The sequence below is a fragment of the Glarea lozoyensis genome (assembly GCF_000409485.1).
Source record: "Glarea lozoyensis ATCC 20868 chromosome Unknown GLAREA8, whole genome shotgun sequence".
Classification (NCBI taxonomy): Eukaryota; Fungi; Ascomycota; class Leotiomycetes; order Helotiales; family Helotiaceae; genus Glarea; species Glarea lozoyensis.
Genome location: NW_007361003.1, coordinates 761,549 through 780,354, shown reverse-complemented (window position 1 = coordinate 780,354; position 18,806 = coordinate 761,549). Strand labels below are relative to the sequence as shown.

Sequence of the window (18,806 nt, the reverse complement as noted above, 5' to 3'; positions counted from 1 at the left end):
TCGCGGCGTATGACGTTATAATTTCGCTGCGCGAAGGGTTTCGAAGGCTGCAAGAGTCAAGTCGATAAGAATAGAAAGGCCGGTTACTTCGAAATGTGGATATCTGTGGATGCTCTTGGTAGGGCTGTGGATAGAGATCATTTTCCAAGCGACGGATGTGGCGCGCTGGCGATCTTGCGCTGCATGGTCGAGAAATGCCGAAGGATTAAGGCGCCAAGGCCTCAGATCGATTGAATTTCTTCCAATGGTCACGTTTTAAGTGGGGTAGAAGCTTCGACGACGATTTCCTAGACTCACCCTAGCTGCACTTCTGACAACTTCACATCGCTCGTTTTACACCAAATTACATCAACGTGGCAATTATGATCTCTTGCTATTGCCGCACATCGCAATTGTGAAGCATGAATTCAATCTATGGTTCTGCCCAGGTCCCCTTTGCCAGCTATGCTCGGTTCGTATCCTCTGCATTTCGTTATCGTCGACTTATCGCTGGTTGAAGCCGTCGCGAAAGAGGATCCAAGAAGATCCAGGAACATGCCCGTAGCGTCACGAGTGGAGTCGGACAATTTTCTGTTTTCACCTGAAATATCCTCGAATACGGCCATACCACGGCCTATACCCAGTCTTAAAAGTGGTGACTAAGACGTCACTTCAAACCCAACAAAACTCATATCTGCTAAAGGAAAAGGCTCTACTCGTAGCCTCCGTGGCCGCTGGAAAGACCCATCATTTAGCAACCTTGGTTGGCCATAGGCTTCTGCTTTTTGTCCAGAGGACCCGCTCTTTGGACCCTTTCAATGGCCACTTACGAAATATCACAAGGGACCTCGTTAACCAGATTAGTAAATCACCGTTTGGGTCCTTTTCTGCAAGACTCAAGCTTTGCATTCTACTATATCCGGTCCGCTTTTGATAGAGCTTTGCTACACCGTCATTCAATATACTGGAGTCTCATGTTTCAACGCCCTTCTTCATGCCATAGAACAGAGGGTATTGGTGGACCCTTGGAGTGTTTCCGACAATGGCGGGTGTAGGCGTATGATTATGACTTCACAATTTCGGTGACTACCGCCATTCGCTGATGGCTGTGTAAGTACGCAAATCTCTTCCATTGGCATTTTTAGTGCAGTTTCAGCTCCTTCATTGCTGAATATATACGCTGAGAAAGCCCACCCTTTCTTTTCATCAGATCTTCTCCTTATCACACACTCTCCTCTTACAACTTTCACTTTCCATCCACAAACTTTGAAATTTCTTTGAAGAAAATCTTCATCAACATGCCCTCCTTTCAAGATAACACGGCTGAGCCAGCTCGCCCTCAAACTCCAACCAACAACTTACTCCAGAAAGTCAAGAGCAACGGTTCCACAAGAAAATTCGACCACAACCTCCAACACAGTCTTCCAATCCCAGGTGATGGAGCCCATCCTGGCTCTATCGAGGTTCCAGCAACCAGATCGTCAATGGCCGAGACCGACTACCTTATGCATTCCTTGAGCCTTACCGACAGAAGAGGGTCACGAAACTCTTTTGGGGCTTCTTTGCCTATCCCAAAATCAAAACGTCAATCCCGTCTTTCCTCTGTAGCCAACGCCGATGGACGCCCTACCCGACCTGGCATGCCTGCTATCCAGCCAACCCGCGATATTCTCTCTTCTCAAATCCAGGACGTCAAGGCCAAAATTACAGCTGCAGCGAAAGACATGGCCTTTGCTTTCGACATTGACGGTGTCTTGGTTCACGGGGATCGTCTAATTCCAGAGGGTCAACGTGCTCTTGAGATTTTGAACGGTGATAACGAGCTTGGAATCAAGATTCCTCACATCTTTCTAACCAACGGTTCTGGGAAAGTCGAAACGGCTCGTTGTGCTCAGCTGTCAAAGATTCTGAGAAACCCCGTTTCAACAGATCAATTCATTCAATCCCACACGCCTATGTCTGCTCTAGCAGATTACTACGAGACTGTCTTAGTAGTTGGTGGTGAAAACTACCAATGTCGCGAGGTTGCGAAGCAATACGGCTTTAAAGATATCGTTGTTCCAAACGACATCTATGCCTCAATGCCTACCATTTCACCACTCAGAGAGCACTTCACTGCTGAACAGCGTGCTACCTCTACCCCCCGAGACTTCAGCAAAGTCAAAATCAATGCAATCCTAGTGTTCTCTGACTCTCGCGAATACGCAACCGATCTCCAGATTATTATGGATCTTCTCCAATCCGAGGATGGCGTTCTCGGTACGAGAAAGAAGGATCCAAGTGTCGACCAGCTTCCAATCTACTTCTCCCAAGGCGATCTTCTCTGCCCTACTGAGCACCCAACGCCAAGAATGTCCCAGGGAACATTCCGGATTGCTCTCGAGGCAATCTACAAAGCTATTACCGGTCATGAACTTGAGCGTGTGGTGTATGGAAAGCCTGAGCTTGCAACATATAAATATGCGGATGAAGTTATGACTTCCTGGATGGACACTATCCACGGCGAGGAAAAGCTACCAAAGAACATCTATATGATTGGTGACAATCCAGCGTCTGATATCACAGGTGGAAACATGTATGGTTGGAACACATGTTTGGTACGGACTGGTGTCTATCAAGGTGAGGGTAACGATGATGAGAACCCAGCGAACTTTGGCGTCTTCCCCAACGTTCTTGAGGCTGTCCAAACTGCTCTTCGCAAAGAGCTCGGACAAGATTTCATGTTCAAATGGAATGACAACATCAACCCAGTCACGGGAGAGAACTCCGTGTCAGCGATTGAGTAAACTGTTCACAACGGGTAAACGAATTTCCTTGTATATTAATCATGTGATGGAATGGCGATTTGGGCATTGGCGTGGCATAGAGGCGTTTAGATATCATCATCCGTCGAGATGAAATTGAATTGAATCAGTTATAAATCTAAAAGTCAGGAAAGATAATGGTTGTGAAAAGCTTCAAGGCATGGCTGCTCATCTTGCTAATCATGTCCGTAGAATTTTGCCAAACGTGAAACTTTTTCATGGTCCAAATTTGCTAAATTCTGTTTAAACTAAATTTTGATAAATTTTCATGGACTGTGGAATTGAAATGTAAAATACGACCTCTACTTTTGAATGGTCATATCAAACCCCGATTCGAAGGGCCTTGCCGAGAAACGTAAATGAAATTCACTCGGAAGCCAACTTCTGCCCCTCTGTCCAAAAATAGCTCTGTGCTCTTCTGGCCATATTCTTCACTCGCACAATCGCAAAAATACACCTCGCTCCACAAAATTGAAGACGTCGTGCTCAATCGCTCGTTGAAATGAATGGTTCTTCTGATTGGCGCTTTTTCTTATACTCATCCCCTAGCCTTCGAAACGCGTGGGACGAAACGCGTTTGCATATATTCAACTTTCGCGGCCACAGGGACACTCTTTCGTGGTGAAGGTGCAGCGGGTATGGGATTACGGAGATACCTTGTTAACAAAGACTTCCAAAACATGGTTTGAAGACATGGTCGAGGAACCTCCTCCAGAAGATGAGACCATCAAATTTCCAAAACCTGAAAGGATTTCAAACGTCGTCGCCCCAAGACTCAGTACTAATGAAGTTCGTTCAAAGCGACGCAAGAAAGTTCGAGGTGTCAATTGTAGCTTGAATGAAGGTATCTCAGAGCTTCCGGGTGTCACTTTGGCCCCAAGTCCTCCAACAATGTCCAATCGTTCGTACTTTATAATTCTAATATTGTGATACATTCTAACATTTACAGATCTACGAGATATTCATTTGAAACCGTTTCCTACTCTTTCCTCGAAATCTTCTTACGAGAGCTTCACCACTGCGAGAACAAGTTCAAGCCCAGATGTGGTCAACAGTCTGTCATCCAAGACGAAAAGAGCGCATATACTGATGACACCAGGCCCAGCAAAGCACAATGCGAATGGGGGGATACTACCTGATATATCATTGTCCGAATCATATGCCGACAACGACCTGACCCCAACCGCCACGCGTAATGAAGTGCCGCCATTCTCACAAGGATCTTCATCTTCGACATCCACGAATCCGCTAGGAGGTTACTCTCAGATCGACGAGAGCGAGTTCAAGGAATCACCCTCCGGACCATTTTCTTCACTTTCGGAATCAAGTCCATCATTCTCTTCGACGCGCAGATCTATCAACATGCCATACACACCCGCTCGATCACAGTATCACTTATACCACTCCCCCGGAGTTCCAACTCCAACGAGCCCAGTGGTTCCTTTAGATACCAGTCTACCCAATGTGGTCGATCCGATGAGCTTGCAGTATGCAGTTCACCAAGATCCGCAAGGCGTCTTTCAGGCTATGCGCAATATCATCTCGGCAAGAGATAAAGCAATCGAAGAGCGCGACGATGCGGTCAGTCGGATGACTAGCTGTATAGAAGAACGCGACTTTTCATTCTACCGAAGCAGGAGAGAGGAGGCGGATCACCAGAAAACGAAGGATGCCCTTCAAAGTATGAGAACTCAGTTGCGCAACGCCAGGATTGAACTCGGTGACAAGAAGCACGAAAAACGGAAGGATCAGGATCTGATACAACGGCTGTATAAGGAGTTAAAGGAACTTAAAGCAGAATTGACATTTGCTAGGCAGAATTGCGACGGATCTAGGAGCGACCACCAAAATGCCCTGGAGGTCTTTGAAAGTCTCCAGCATATCAACGATTCGAAGATTGCTGTCATGTGGAAATACGTCGACAGACTTCAATCGTACATTGCCCATCTACGCGGTGGAGGCTCTCCCGATAGCAACTTTGAGAAAATCATGAACTGGCAGATTTTACAAAGTCAGCAATGTCACAACAACCACGCATCTTCGGCCGAAAACATAGCTACTCATGAGGTCAACAATTTTACAATTACACGTCCAGAAATATTGGATCCTCAACATTTTCCAGAACTCGTTGTTAGACGTAAGAAGAAGTCGGCTATCAGCGAATGCGACGGACTCAGCGATGTCTCTACAATTGTACCTCTTGATGATGCCGAATTGTGTCCCAATACCCATTCACAAAATCCTGCGACTCCGATCTATGAAGAAGCCCAATGTCGTGGCGTTCATACGAATCCATGCTCTCCAACAAGTCAAAAGGCTCAAAAAGGGCTGATGAAACCTCCACCGGTATCAACATATGCACAAGCAATCTCTAAGAACGCTGGCAACGAAGATTTGGGCAAGGGAAAGCGTAAACCCAAGACGAAGTCGAAAGAGGCAGCCGTACAAGGCACTGAAAACAAAGCTCCTTTCAACCCTAGTGCTGTAAGCATTTTCTCCGTCAATTCATCTTTCGATACTAACGATGCTCCTTTTTCAGCAAACCTTCATCCCCGTAGGCTCGCCAACTAAATCGACTTGTTCCACAAACTCAAATACAATCGCATCCTCAACCCCATCAGATAAAGCAATTGATCCAGTCCTACCACTTGCACCACCCAATACTCCAACAATAACCCACAACCCCCCAGAACCAGACATCATATACGCCCTCCCCCACCGACCAACAGGCGTGCTCCTCCTCCCACCAAACCCCTACCTAACGACAACCCTCCCACCTTACCTCCACACCACCGCTCTAACAAACCACGCCCTCGAGCTCCCCCTCCCGCTAATCCACCTCTCCCTCTCCACCCTCCCCACACCCTACCAAACCCTCTGTCCCTTCGCCCTAACCTCTCAATCCTGTCCCCTCACCACCTGCACCCTAAATAAACCCTGCTACCCCTACAACGACGAAACCTTGCCCCTCGACGCATGCAGCGGCGACTGCGGACGGATCCACATCTACAAAACGTGTTTGATGGAGATCGACGGGCGGCCGAATGAGTGTGCGGCGTTTAAACATTGCGCGGGAGGGAAACATCGGAGTCATTTAAGTAAAAGAGTTCATTTTGGGACGTGTGAGGGGGAGGAGTGGAAGGCTAGGAGACTGTTGGCGGATTTGAGGGAGGTGCATAGGTTGGGACGGTGGGGTGGGGTTGCGGTGGGAGGGTGAGTGAGTGGTGAGGAGGTGGAGGTTGATAGTTGCGATTTCTTGAAAGAGTATAGTAAGTTTGTAGGATGCGTTGGTGTTGGAGACGTGGTGTTGTTTATTTCATATCAAAATCGGCATAATTTGACGTTTGGATGAGTTGGCGGTTAATTGGACGGCGTGGAAAGAATGGAGAGCTTGATGAATTTGGCGTTGATGGCTGGTTATTTGGATCGTTTCGAAGCTTTAAGATACCCGTAATCATTTGAAGGGCAATCATAATGGTCCTTTGTCCGTTTCCACTAATGGCCTTTCGCGAGTTGGCGAATGGAGGAAACGACTTCTAACGACCTGACCTTTTGAGGTCGAAAAAAATATGCATGGGAGGTGTATAAGCACTGTACATGCTCTCTGGATTTTTGTTTATAGTTGTATATTGGTTTTATTAGCTTAATAGTCTTCATTCTCCATGGCTCGGAATGTTCATTCGTATATCATTGAAACATGCTGGATGATAACTTGATGCATTTTGTTGTGTAACTAGAATCTCGCGGGTTTTGTCGATATATGACCTCGATTTTGGAACCATATCGTCATGTTTGGGTAGCTGGTGATATGATGCTTCGTAAAGTGCTTAGTAAGTAGGATTCTTCATTTCAAAATCTCATTTTCTTCATGGCCTTCCATCTCCCTCCTCAGACCACCATTTTCACTTCTAACTTCATCCAAGAAATCCACCACCTCACAAAAGTTCTTACACTCCATTAGTATACCTCTCTCGTCTTTACTCAGCAAAGTCTTTCCTTTCTGCGTCCTATCAGTTCCAGTCATCTCGCTTAAATGATGCACTACCAGCTTGAATGGGATAGGTGCTATCGCCACTTTATTCATGAAAGTTTCGACAACGTCCCACGTACATCCAGTATCTTGAGCTGGTTGGGACTTGTCGATTCCGTATGATGAAGTAGAGTTGGGTCTGAAGAACATACCCGGGTTTTCGAGGATACCGCGGGCAGACATGACACCATCTACTTTGGTAGCAGCGTAGTGGGACAGAGCCGAGGAGAGGGAGAATATGTCGCAGTTCGATATGGTAGGGACTCTGGTGTGAGAGTTAAGAAGTGTAAGAGCCTCTGTGCTTGCCGGGATGGAGGAAGGTGTACTTCGAAGGCGAGGATGGATCGTTATGACTATGGAGGTTAGCATGAGGGTTTTCATACTTATTTTAGCAGTAGTTCATACAATCGACGCCTGCATTCTCAACAGTCTTGATAAAATCAATAGTTTCTCTCAAGTCTCTGTGGATTCGAATCTTAACAGACACTGTCTTCTTATCCTTAAACCCTTCTCTTTCTGCAAATATTAGCAAGTCCATCATCCAGAGCTGAAATTGTTCTACTTACCGAGTGAGGCTTTTGCTTCTTTCACCATCTCAGCAACCAGTTCTCTCTTATGCATCAGCGCTGCTCCCAGCGTTTCAGCACACGCCCATGACTGTGGGCATCCGCAATTGATACCAATTCCATTGACATACGGGGCAATAAGCGTAGTAGCCCGGGAAAGCTCGAGTGGTGAATTGCATCCAAACTGAACAATTGTCGGAGGTTGATTTGGAGCGAGCGTGAAATCTGTATTGAGATTTAGTCCTTAAAATGCGGTTCGAGGCGAGTCAGGAGACAGACCACTATCACGTGCGAAGAGTGAGCGATTGAACTCTTTCGCCAGAATCTGAGATGTATTTTAAGAATTCATTCTTATTCGACTTGTACAATGGGCTTATATATATACCATAGGTGTCCAAGTCAAATCCACGCCATATTCCGCAACAGTTTGTCGGAACGCCAACTTCGTAATGGTAATTAGTCTCTTGCTTCTCCTATATCTGCGAATCTTTATACCTTACTATATCTCACCATCGGCGCTGAAGCGAATAGCGGCCGTTTTTCAGATTTGGCAATGTTGAATAGTTGTAAAGGACTAGTTCCATTTGGTCAGCGTAGCGAAGATGCAAGGAATTTTTTACAGAACGAACTTGACATCAAGGGAAGGCGGAAGACGAAGAGGCTCTACGTCGCCTCCATCGAGAATATTGGGCATCTTTGTGGTATTCAGTAGGCTTGATGAGCATTATGACCGTGGTGATGGAGCCATCATGCCAGACTGTGTGAGGAGAGTAGGGGGTGGATGAAGTTCAAGATGCCTTTTCTTGGCAAAGCTCGGACTCTTTGACGGTTGTTGACCTTGAAACTTGACACCGCAACCGCGTCGACGATTAGCAACCATCAAACCATTTGATCCTATGCAACATCTGAAGACCAGCCATAATGCGGCATCAATAGCAATGTACATAACTCAATACGGTGTCGGTCTCGCCTTTTGAACGTGCTTTGATCAGCCTCCGACCTCAATGTGTAGCCCCTATTCACACTTCAACGTCCTTTCGAACGCTGCATCGTTGGCTGCATATACAACATCGCACCAGCGGGCAGAGTTCCTCTGGTTATTGCCTCAATATAGACGCACAGTGTGATGGTCCTATTAATCCGGAATCACATCACACGACAATGGAGAAGCATTCTTCCATATTCTACGCCATCCCGTCGCTCCCATCATCGGACTGGGAGTCACAACAGTAATATTCTTGAATTGTATGAAAGTTACATGCGGATCTTCACCCAGAAACAACGTAGAGATTCGTGGTAGCTGTCGGACGATATACTGCCGCCTAGTTGTAGAGACAATGCAGTATTCAATTACACATACGGACGTTGGCTGTACGCTAAAAGATTTACTAGTAACTCCGTTAAGTCATCGCTTTTCTCTGCTGACATGTTCGTAGTTACCATGATTCCTTACGCCTTTCTGAGAGATTTTTGTATTTTGATTTGCCGGAGCTGTGTTATCTTGTCGCCAAATCAACGAAGCGGGAGACCTGTGATATATCACGACTGGTGAAAATTGCCGAGAGTCATTCCTACCGTATGCTGGAAGTAACATTTCTTGATGGCCTTAAGGTCATTGTACGACTACCGTATCCATGCACGACCCCTCGCAAGTATGGTGTTGCTAGCGAGGTTGCCACCATGGAGTTTCTGCGTGATTATGATGTCCCTATTCCAAAGATTCTCGCTTGGAGCTCGTCAAACAATTTAGTTGGCTCAGAGTTCATTCTTATGGAGGGGGTGTCTGGAAAGTTATTGTCGGAGACATGGTATGTCATGACAGACGAAGAAAAGCGAGGGATCATTAAGAAGGTTGTAGATATTGAAAGCACTCTGTTCAAAATAAGGCTTCCCGCTCATGGTAGCTTGTATCTGCAAGGTTACCTGGATCGTGGTGTTCGGACTGTTGATATACCCAACGATCATGGCTCCAACAACCCAGCCAGGTTTTGTATTGGACCCTCCACTGAACAACCTTGGTGGCATCAGAAGAGAGATGAGCTTCCTGTTAATCGCGGTCCCTGTAAGTTATCCCATGAATGTATCAGTGGATCCACTCACCAAGTGATTTTAGGGAGGACTGCCGAAGAGGTGCTGAAATCAGCTGGCGACCGTGAGAAGTTATGGCTACAAAGGTTTGGCAAGATGCGGTACCCGAAGGGGGCATTATACAGAGAGCCATACGATGGCGAAAGGGTAGATCCACGGGTTCAAATCGAGCATCTATCCGATTACATGAAACTTGCTCCGTATCTGGTACCCAAAGAAGAAGAGCTGAATATGCCCACTATTCGTCATCCTGGTCTCTCACCAAGCAACATATTTGTTTCCGAATCTGGTGAAATCACTGGAATTATCGACTGGCAACATACCACTATTCTGCCAAAGTTCCTGCAAGCTAAACCCTCTAAGTGTTTGCAGAACGATACCTCAGAAAAATTTCGGCGTTTAGACTTTGCAAAAGACGCCTTGTATGTAGGGAGTACTGAGACGCAAAAAGAGGCAGAGCGATGTCAGCAGCGTGAAGGTTTCCATCTTGACCCTACGAACATAGACGAGCTTGACAGCGCCCACTTCAGCACAACAGAGAAGCGGAGTCTCTGTCTGCCAAAGCAGATTTATGACATTGCTAGTCGACCATGGGAAGGTGATATAACATCACTTCAGGCCCACTTGATCAAGGCATTGGCAGAGTGGTCTGCAATTGCCTCGCCAGAAGATGAACCTCCAATCCGCTACTCTGAGGAGGAAATCAAGGAATGTCTCGACGGGCACGCGAAGCAGAAAAGGGCCGGCAAGCGGGCACAACTTGTAAGGGACTTCATTGGATGTGATGTCGATGGACTGGTGCGTACCGAAGATTATCAAAACGCTTTACGAAGGGCTCGAATGGCCAAGAAGATCCTGATGGAAGGCAGTACCGGCAACGAAAGGAAGAAGCAGTTTCGTAAACTGTGGCCTTATAGGACCATAAATCGAAGTTGAGAACCCCGGTAAAAGAAGTTTCAAGAACAGCGTGTCCTCGGAAGTTTATTCCCGGCAAGGTACGCTCTACAAGAATCCGTGTTCTACAGCTGGAACCTGGTACACAGAGCTATCACAGACAAATTCGCTAATACACATATATATCGACGTGCCGCTAATAGATGAGGGGCCTACTTCTTTCTGAGGACGTTAAAGAAGTGACTTTTTTGGGCGGTCTATGACTGGAAAGCGGAACGATTCGAAATCCTCAATTCGCAGTATTTCACCGTAAGACCTGATGAGATGTTGAAACCAGAATTGCTGTACTAATCACGAAATGGTAGGTAAATTGCGTTTCGAGTTGACCAACATTCAAGCACATGGAATCAATCGTATGGTACCGTCCTCCGAATTCCTTCCCGAGTGTCTCGGGCCATTTTTAAGTACTACTGGGATTAAAATTGGTGGTCCTCATTCTCATTTTCTGGTCGAAGGTCGCTTTACCCTCCTCGGTCGTTGAGTACGGTCTCTTCGAAGGCAACAAATGATTTTTGAACAAGTTCGGCTGCATTATACCCACCCATATTCTTGTTCTATTACCAGAAGGTTTCACTATCATTTCCGCTATTGTTTTACTCACTCCTGAATTTGAGCATATCAACAATATATAAAAAGCTCATCGTCGAGTACTACACTCTTCCTCTTTCACCTAATCTAAAAAGAAGTTTCAAGTTGGTTAGTGTATTCCACGAAGTAACAATTCTGAAGCTTCAAGTCTTTCAGATACCTGTGCCTGGTTGCAGCAACAATTCTGCTCTTTTTATTATCTTTCTGACCTCAATCGCATGCATGTCGACGGGTGTTTCCATAATAGCCGACATCATTGTGTTTAGTTTCTCTTGCAAGTACCCCAATTCCACTGCGCAAGGCGAGCATCACGTTGTTAAGAATTTCATTACCACCAAAGACCGATTAAGTCAAACAATACCACATCTCAGTACAGGTAAACATACGACACCGTCTTATCTCCCAGACTCTCTACCACTCCTGTCGGGGAGACTCCTGCAAAGAATTTATATCCGCAGCTAAAAGCTTGTACCAGTCCTCGAACGTTTCTTATATAGCCTCAAATTTCATTTCCACAAGATTAACCAGTTCGGTGATATGGAAGGGGGCTGCGACTTCTTCAAAGGAACTTGAAAATAGTCTTGGAGTACTCATGCTACATTTGTCCACAGCCAAATCAATGACAGATTGAAGGTCGAACAATATCAAATAAATGCCTCCGCTCTCGAGGTTAATGAGATTGTCATACTTGTTGGACATCAAATCGTCTACAATATCTCGTGTATGCTCTACTTCTAGTCGCTTGTGTCCTCGATCATACTGTCTCGATCTAATAGCTCGGATCCAGTCGCGGCATCACATAGCACCTCACTTCCGGCAAGCAACTGTGCTTACACAGGTCTTGTCTGGCTTGTAAACAAGCAAGGTGGTGAACTGTGAGCTTTCAGTCCCCCGCAAACACAACGAATCTCAACACATCGCTTGTTCGCACTTCCACGTGGTCCAGCACTCTTCATTCCTCCACTGAACCCTACCCCACATTCTTCACGGCACCCCATCTTATATATACTCCCCACTCTGAACAACCAGTATCTCACTCATCAACATCCTTTAACCACATAATATCCATCCTCGTAGTCACTCATTATGCTACTTCTATTCACCCTCTCGCTTATTCTGTCTCTGTGCTCCGCAGCTCCTTTGACACTTCACCGCGGTATACAGTAGTACCGAGTGAAGCCTATATCCAGGGCCGCTAAAGTATCTAGCTGGTCTATGATCGTTACGGTCGACAAAGTGTCTGCGACGCCTTCAGCTTTTCCATGTCATGTCCCAATTGCTCTGCCGGAGGTGAAGGAGGAGAGTAGACACGCTAGTATTCCTCATGATGGTATGTATTCCTTACACCAGTGGGAAATCTGGTAGTTGTTTTTGATTCTAATTAAACCGAATAGTAATGGAACCAAACGCCGTGCAATCCCTACTTGACACCGAAGTGGAAGGGACTCAGCAGGCTGGTGACGGGCAAGGAGTAAATATGGAAAGCGATCTTGTAGGGATCCCGACTTCAAAGATTCCAGACGACGTTAACGGTTCTTCAGTGATTTCCGCTGATCCTCATTCATTTCGCCATTCTGTATTACCATTCAGCAAGGTGTGGGGGCGTGGAAAGCTACATCGTCTCGCGGTTTGGGTTTCACAAAAGATAGGATGACCGTATTGGAAGATGTGTTAATTGAAGCGGTAATATGCGTTGGGGTTGGTATTTTAAACCTATTTTCGGACTATAATGCAACAAGGGATAACTGATTGGACTTGTGCCGCTTTTGAATCGCTTGTGAATATGGTTCTGATTCTCCCGCCAAAAAATTGTCGTTTTTACTGTGCAGAGACTATGAAGGTTAATACAACTTATAGTGCCACTTCGGATATCTCCCTAATGAGCCATATATAGGGCTAAAGTCAACGTTGTTGAACCAAAAAAAAAAGAAGCTTAATATATATATAAACACAGGGAACATCGCGAAGTAACACAATCGCCATCATATTGTCTGATTGCGGTTCTAGTTGTAAAGTCCGGGCCTCGCCACAGCAACTTTAAGTTATGATAATACAGAAATTAACTCTACACGCTTCAAAAAATCACAAATCTCTCCATGGCTAATCATAGGATGGATGAAACCATTACTGATTGCTTTTCACCGGATACTTTCGACCAGTGAACGCCATCAACACCCTGCATAAAGAAAGTATTAAAAAAGAGGGGAAACACGTTCAACATGCAGAAACGTATAGATGATATCGCCGTACGCCAGTCACGTAAGGAAATCTAGTAAAACCCCCTGATCAAATGAGGAATCGGATACCAACGCCACAAGAGATGTGGTCAAGAATTATCGTTGGGAATGTCGCCGTCGTCTGAATCGGAGTCTGAAAGCTCGACAATAGGCTCTTTCTTGGGCTCATTGGATGGGTTCTCTGTTGTTGGAACAAGATCGTCGTTGGTCGAGGCACCGGCAGCGAATGCGGCATTAACACCAGCAGCAGGTGCGTCAATCATTGTGGTGTCCCCAGATACAGGCTCGGCTGTGTCATTAACTTCCGACGTAGCTGGGGAGGCAGCAGGTGAATTGCTTCCACTCTGGCTAGGTCTCATAGCTTGCCACTTACGTTGCGACTCCGCGAGGAACTTTTTGGGAAACTTCGCTGCTGCCGGCTGCGATGAAACCTCCTGCATCTGGAGCTGAACGGCATCGTCGTCGGGAAGAGGTATTGGCTCATAAGGGGTACGGTAAGCGGGCGAGGGTCTGGCTGAGCCTTCATCTCCACTTTGAGAATCTGAGCGTCGACGTTTATTGTTGACTGCGTATGAGGCAGCGGTTTGTTGGTGTTGAGGCGCATAATTTACTGGTTTCTGCGTTTTGGGGGTCTTAGCTTTAGGAGAGGAGCCGACAGACGCTCTTGGGGAAGATGAAGCCGGAAGGTGTTGAGGATAAGGCGGTGGACGGCTGTCTGGAATATACGGTTGATTATGGGGTGCCCCGTAAGGATATGGCATTGGTGGTGGCGGATTGATCCAGCCGTTGTTAATACGTGGAGGGGGTTCAAAAACACGGCCGGCGTTGACTGGCGAGAACGTGGCTGGGGGTGGTGCTGCGACAATGGTATTGATGGGCATGAATGAGATATTTGCAGGGGGTGCTGGTGGTATGTAATTCCTAGGAGTGAGAGTCTCGGGGTTTGCACTAAGAGATGTTCGAAGCTTGCTGGAGGTACCCTTCTTGGTGCCCGCGGCAATTTTGTCTTTTTCGCGTAATCGCAAGGTAACACCATACCGCTTACGAATAGTCGACTTCTTTGAAGCATTGCCATTCTTAGCTGACTGTAACCGCTGTTCTTGTTCCTCTTGCGGCAATTTTAAGATCTCCTCTTGAAGCGCTCTGTGACGAGCATCCTCTTCGTCAATTTCTCTATTCATGGCAGCCAACTTCTCCGGCGGTAAATCTTCTGGTGGATGACGGACATCGCGGTCAGATCGTTGTTTACGAGAGCCCGAGCTTGGAGGAGTACTTGATTCTGCGCCAAGGTCATTAAACACTGTAGTTTTATTGAGCGGAGTGCTGGAACCGGAGTGTAAGTGGCCATTTAGGGGGACTGATGGAGCAAAGTCTTGCTGGAAACCTGTTGGCTGGTCAGTAGATTGGCGGCGAATCTTACTGATGCTACCAGATGAGGACGAGGTGCGGATAGGAGGTCTCGGCGTCGAGCGCGGAGTGTTATTTTTACCAAGTTGAGGACTTTCCATGGAAGGATCGGATGGAGGTTGGATCTCGCTGTTCTCGCAAACATGTTTCAGGTTGTGGTACTCTCTCCCTTGCTTTGTGGTAAAACCTTGCAGACAATACTCGCAGACCCATTTCCACCCAGTCGCAGGAGCCACTTTCTCACATATACCTTTGAATGTATGGTAGTTGTATCCGGACAAACTCGTGAACGACTTTTTGCACAGTTGACAGACCATTGGCTGACGAAGATCGGTTGGTGGTAGTGGTTGAGGTACATGTGGCGCTGGTCTCATTGGAAATGCTGGTGTTCCCAGCGCGTTGATAACCTCCAATGCTTCCATTTCTTCCCCTTTTGATAGAGCAGCCGGGGGAGCGTTTGCGGGATTCGGAGCCACTCTTTCGTCAACGCCAATCAAATCATCGTTTCTATATCCTAATCGTCCAGCGCTAGCCAGCCAAGTGACGAGTTGCCTTGATTCCACCGTCGCAATACGACCCGCAACAGCTTTGTCAATGAACGCCTCCGGCAAAGCGCTAAAAAGCTCCTCTGGAGACATGTGCTTCGCGAGAAGAGGTACATGGTCGGTGTCACTGACAATGGAGTTGATGACCACTTTGTTCTCTACGGCGGCTTGGAGCATAGGTCCCTTGAATAGTCCTCCATCTCTAGCCACCCTCTCCAAGACCTCCAGGTTGGCATTCTTCAAGACCGCTCGAAGCACGAAACTAATATGGAATTCGTCGTAATCTTCAAAAATGAATCTTCTCCATTTGGCGTGAAGAACAGTCCTTGCCGCCTCTGGAGAAACATCATCCACGATCTCCTGCAATCGAGCAACTTCCTTATGAAATCTGACATTTTTAGCAGCGGCCTTGGAAGGTGATACATTGTTGTCCTCCTCCTTGATGCCATTTCTCTGGCCGTTGGATCCGCTCTTGATGCTCTGGGAAGGAGTCCGGCCACTCCTGCTCATCGAAGGTGACGTTGCAATGTTTTGAGTGCCATTGTTGGTCTGGGGCGAAATTGAAGATACATTCGTGATTCGGCCATTCATCTGGTGAGCTTCACCATTGACACGTGACGCATCATTTTCTTCGCTTGTGTCGCGTCCGGAAGGCGCGCTCACGTCCAGCATCTCAGAATCCTTACCAACGGACGCCATCTTGAGACGATCGCACCGTTGCGCATCAACATCCGTCGTAGGTGCCGTCTAATTAGTTTGATGCTGTCTATGTGACGTCGCTGCCGAGTCAGAGACGCGAAATTGGTGAAGGTCAACAGAAACCGATGATGAAAGTAGGCAGTGGACCTCAGACTGAAAAAGACTTTGAAACCTGTCATCAAGAACATTAGTAGAGCGTAATTAAGATTAATGCGTCATCAAAAGTGAATGCATAGGCCGAAAGGAGAAGCGCGTAAAAAATCTCAACTTATCGCATACCTGGAAAGTGCGATCATTCGCAGCGGGCATAATTAGGTGCGCATCTCCGCGAATAGGATGCGTGTTGCAATCAATGCGTCGAGAAATGTGTTAGAAAAGGATGTAGGAGGGCACAGGGATTTAAAGAGTATTAATAAGACTAGATTATAAAAGTCAAACCACGCTAGCGAGCGAGACAGTTTAATGCGCTAAGAATAGCTCCATTCCAGAAAAGGCAATAAGAGTTGGCTGCTTTAGTTCCTTCCTATATGGAATAATGTAACCGAGTCAATTGAAGACGTAAGCGAGGAGCTAGCGCCCCTTTCTAAAACTCGTGATTGCTGCCTTAGGATATAAAGCCCACGGAAGCGAACGTATTAGAGATAGTGCGTCGTACGTTGTGAGATTATCAAACACAGATTTGTATTAATTGTGGATCTTTGATGTAATTACCCAGATTTCAAACTCTGTTGATGAACGCAAATTTATTTGGTTTGCGAAAGTTGGATTTTACCAAACTTGTGCTTCTTTCCAATTGTAAAACTACCTGAACGTGGGAATGCTTACACTTGTGAACCAAAATTTGATGATTACTAATATTGATAACACTTTTCCATCCGTGGACAAGTTATAATATCAAAACATCCCCACCTGCACTCTCATCATGCTGACCTCGCTTATTAACTATCTCACTCACTGCATTTACACGTACATCGCAGCTAGAATTGTGAAGACTCAGAATTTACTATAAAGGTATGAAATATAGAGGCAGAAATAGGCAATGGTTTGTAGATTACCCATAACTCAATAGAGTTTTGGTTCATCATAGCTGCATTTACAAAACCATAGAAATAAAGGTTTAATTGCTGGCCTCGCGGGTTGGAGAAAAATCTGCTTCCCTGCTCATAATTGTCACATATATGACAGAAATGAGTCTGGTCGGCAATCGATGTTACTTAGCGCGCCCTCTCTTGTTGTTTTATTTGCTCTTCAGAAATTCTAGAGACAACTTGTAGCTCTTGGGTGATCAGGTTAGGTACATGCTTTATAGATTTTTCGTGTTCAAATAACAACTTATGTAACATGTGTGAGAAACAAAATTATCTGCTCCCGTCTTTCACTACTCTGAACATAGCTTTGCCTTACCTTATCCACACCTCATCCCAACATAGATGGTACCTCTATTGACCGTTAGAAATAATGTCGTTAGCTTGGGAAAAGTACAGCCTATGGTCACTTCCAAGAATATCTCCATTCCTTACTTAGTGTAAAGTTATCATTATTTAGCTACCCTTGGATTTTCCACCCGAAAAGAAGATAATTATGACTGCGCTTCTGATGACCATCACAGGCTTGAGGCACCTCGGACTCTAGCTCCGCGAACCCCACTTCATGCCTTGTTCATCCAGCGTCCATTTCCCCGTGATCATTGCTCTTATCTCCATCTACTCATAAATACAAGCAACAAGTAATTTCTCATAATCCCCCATCGTTTCACCTTGGATTCGTGACTTCAGAGTCGTTCTGAATTTGTGCTGGAAAGCACGCTTTACCTGGTCCATATGATTCCTATCCCAATGCATACGAATAACACGGTTTGTAAGGAGAGCGTCTTTGGTCCCAGCCCCAGCCATTGCATCTTCTAAGAGGTAAGCGTCGCGTAGAGCTTTGTCAGTGCCAGAACGTAGTTGATGAATCAGTGCCATTTCCATATGGCCGGAGAACTCCTGTTGAAGAGGTTAGAAGGGAAAGGGGTTTGCTTAGTGCAGACGTACTGATTTTATGACCGATTCTAGACTCTTACGAAACTTTGCCTCGTAAGTTCTGGCTATTTCGCGAATCTGATCATCGCTACGTTGCGTGAGGATATTGCAAACTAGTATTTCGTCTGTACCCATCTTTCCTTCTGTTGCTTTGTAAAGCTCCATAACGTCCTGATCGATCTGTTGAGGGTTGATAGGGGCGTTCTCGTTCCTGTTCGCAGCCAAGACCATCATAAAATGACGCTCTGTCTTCATACTGAGGTCGCCCTTGACATCTGCCTCTAGACTCCTGCGAAATGTACTCTTATATGTATCTTTGATTGCTCGCATATCGGCGTTTGACCTGCCAAGCAGAACATCGTTCAACACCTTCTCCTTGGTACCGAGTCCTCTCATAGCGTTTTCGAGGAGATGCACATCTTGATGTAGAGGTCCCCGAACAAGCGCGCATAACCCTTCTTCGAACCACCCACTTGTCTCGCTTTGAATGTCCTTGATTAAAGCTCTTTGCTTAAATAAATCACTATACCTTTTGCGTAACATGTCTACCTGGTACGCGTCTTTTGTGGAAAGGACTCGAATAAGAGTTTTCTCGTCGGTGCCAAAACCTTTCATAGCTTTTCTCAGGGCTTCGGCATCGTGAGATGGATCATATGGTATGTTTGCTACCGCTCCATAACCTGGTGATGGCGGGAGCGGGTAACCCTGCGGCGGCCCATACTGATTAGGAGGAGGGGCTCCGTAACCTTGATGGGGTGGTGCACCATAGGGTTGTTGCGGGGGGGCTCCGTAAGGCTGCTGAGGGGGAGGCTGATTGTAACCACCTTGAGGAGGATATGGAGAATTTGAAGGAGGAGGATATTCTGCGCCAAATCATCAGCCTTTGTT

The 18,806-nt window shown here is 46.3% G+C and overlaps 6 protein-coding genes across 6 annotated transcripts in view; 3 read left to right on the top strand and 3 right to left on the bottom strand.

Moving 5' to 3' along the window:
* Positions 1 to 1,277: 1,277 nt before the first annotated feature.
* GLAREA_11647 (HAD-like protein) lies at positions 1,278 to 2,765 on the top strand (the record flags this gene model as incomplete). Its single annotated transcript, XM_008089790.1, has 1 exon — positions 1,278 to 2,765. The coding sequence occupies one exon, from the start codon at positions 1,278 to 1,280 to the stop codon at positions 2,763 to 2,765; it is 1,488 nt and encodes a 495-aa protein (XP_008087981.1).
* Positions 2,766 to 3,476: 711 nt separating this feature from the next.
* On the top strand, positions 3,477 to 6,000 carry GLAREA_11646 (uncharacterized protein; the record flags this gene model as incomplete). Its single annotated transcript, XM_008089789.1, has 3 exons — positions 3,477 to 3,684; positions 3,733 to 5,267; positions 5,323 to 6,000. The coding sequence occupies 3 exons, from the start codon at positions 3,477 to 3,479 to the stop codon at positions 5,998 to 6,000; spliced, it is 2,421 nt and encodes an 806-aa protein (XP_008087980.1).
* Positions 6,001 to 6,627: 627 nt separating this feature from the next.
* Positions 6,628 to 8,073, bottom strand: GLAREA_11645 (FMN-linked oxidoreductase; the record flags this gene model as incomplete). The annotated part of the gene is made up of 7 exons (XM_008089788.1): positions 6,628 to 7,166; positions 7,219 to 7,329; positions 7,380 to 7,604; positions 7,659 to 7,704; positions 7,765 to 7,821; positions 7,890 to 7,953; positions 8,009 to 8,073. The coding sequence occupies 7 exons, from the start codon at positions 8,071 to 8,073 to the stop codon at positions 6,628 to 6,630; spliced, it is 1,107 nt and encodes a 368-aa protein (XP_008087979.1).
* Positions 8,074 to 8,540: 467 nt separating this feature from the next.
* On the top strand, positions 8,541 to 10,403 carry GLAREA_11644 (Protein kinase-like (PK-like); the record flags this gene model as incomplete). Its single annotated transcript, XM_008089787.1, has 3 exons — positions 8,541 to 8,608; positions 8,816 to 9,441; positions 9,493 to 10,403. 3 exons carry the CDS (start codon positions 8,541 to 8,543, stop codon positions 10,401 to 10,403), a joined length of 1,605 nt encoding a protein of 534 aa, XP_008087978.1.
* A 2,932-nt stretch (positions 10,404 to 13,335) lies between these two features.
* GLAREA_11643 (C2H2 and C2HC zinc finger) lies at positions 13,336 to 15,897 on the bottom strand (the record flags this gene model as incomplete). The annotated part of the gene is made up of 1 exon (XM_008089786.1): positions 13,336 to 15,897. One exon carries the CDS (start codon positions 15,895 to 15,897, stop codon positions 13,336 to 13,338), a length of 2,562 nt encoding a protein of 853 aa, XP_008087977.1.
* A 1,703-nt stretch (positions 15,898 to 17,600) lies between these two features.
* GLAREA_11642 (Annexin) overlaps positions 17,601 to 18,806 on the bottom strand; it is a gene marked incomplete at both ends in the record, with an annotated part of 3,118 nt that continues 1,912 nt past the window's right edge. Inside the window, 2 exons of the mRNA XM_008089785.1 lie at positions 17,601 to 17,882; positions 17,931 to 18,781. Of these exons, the coding sequence (XP_008087976.1) occupies positions 17,601 to 17,882; positions 17,931 to 18,781 (1,133 nt within the window). The remainder of the gene's footprint in view (positions 17,883 to 17,930; positions 18,782 to 18,806) is intronic.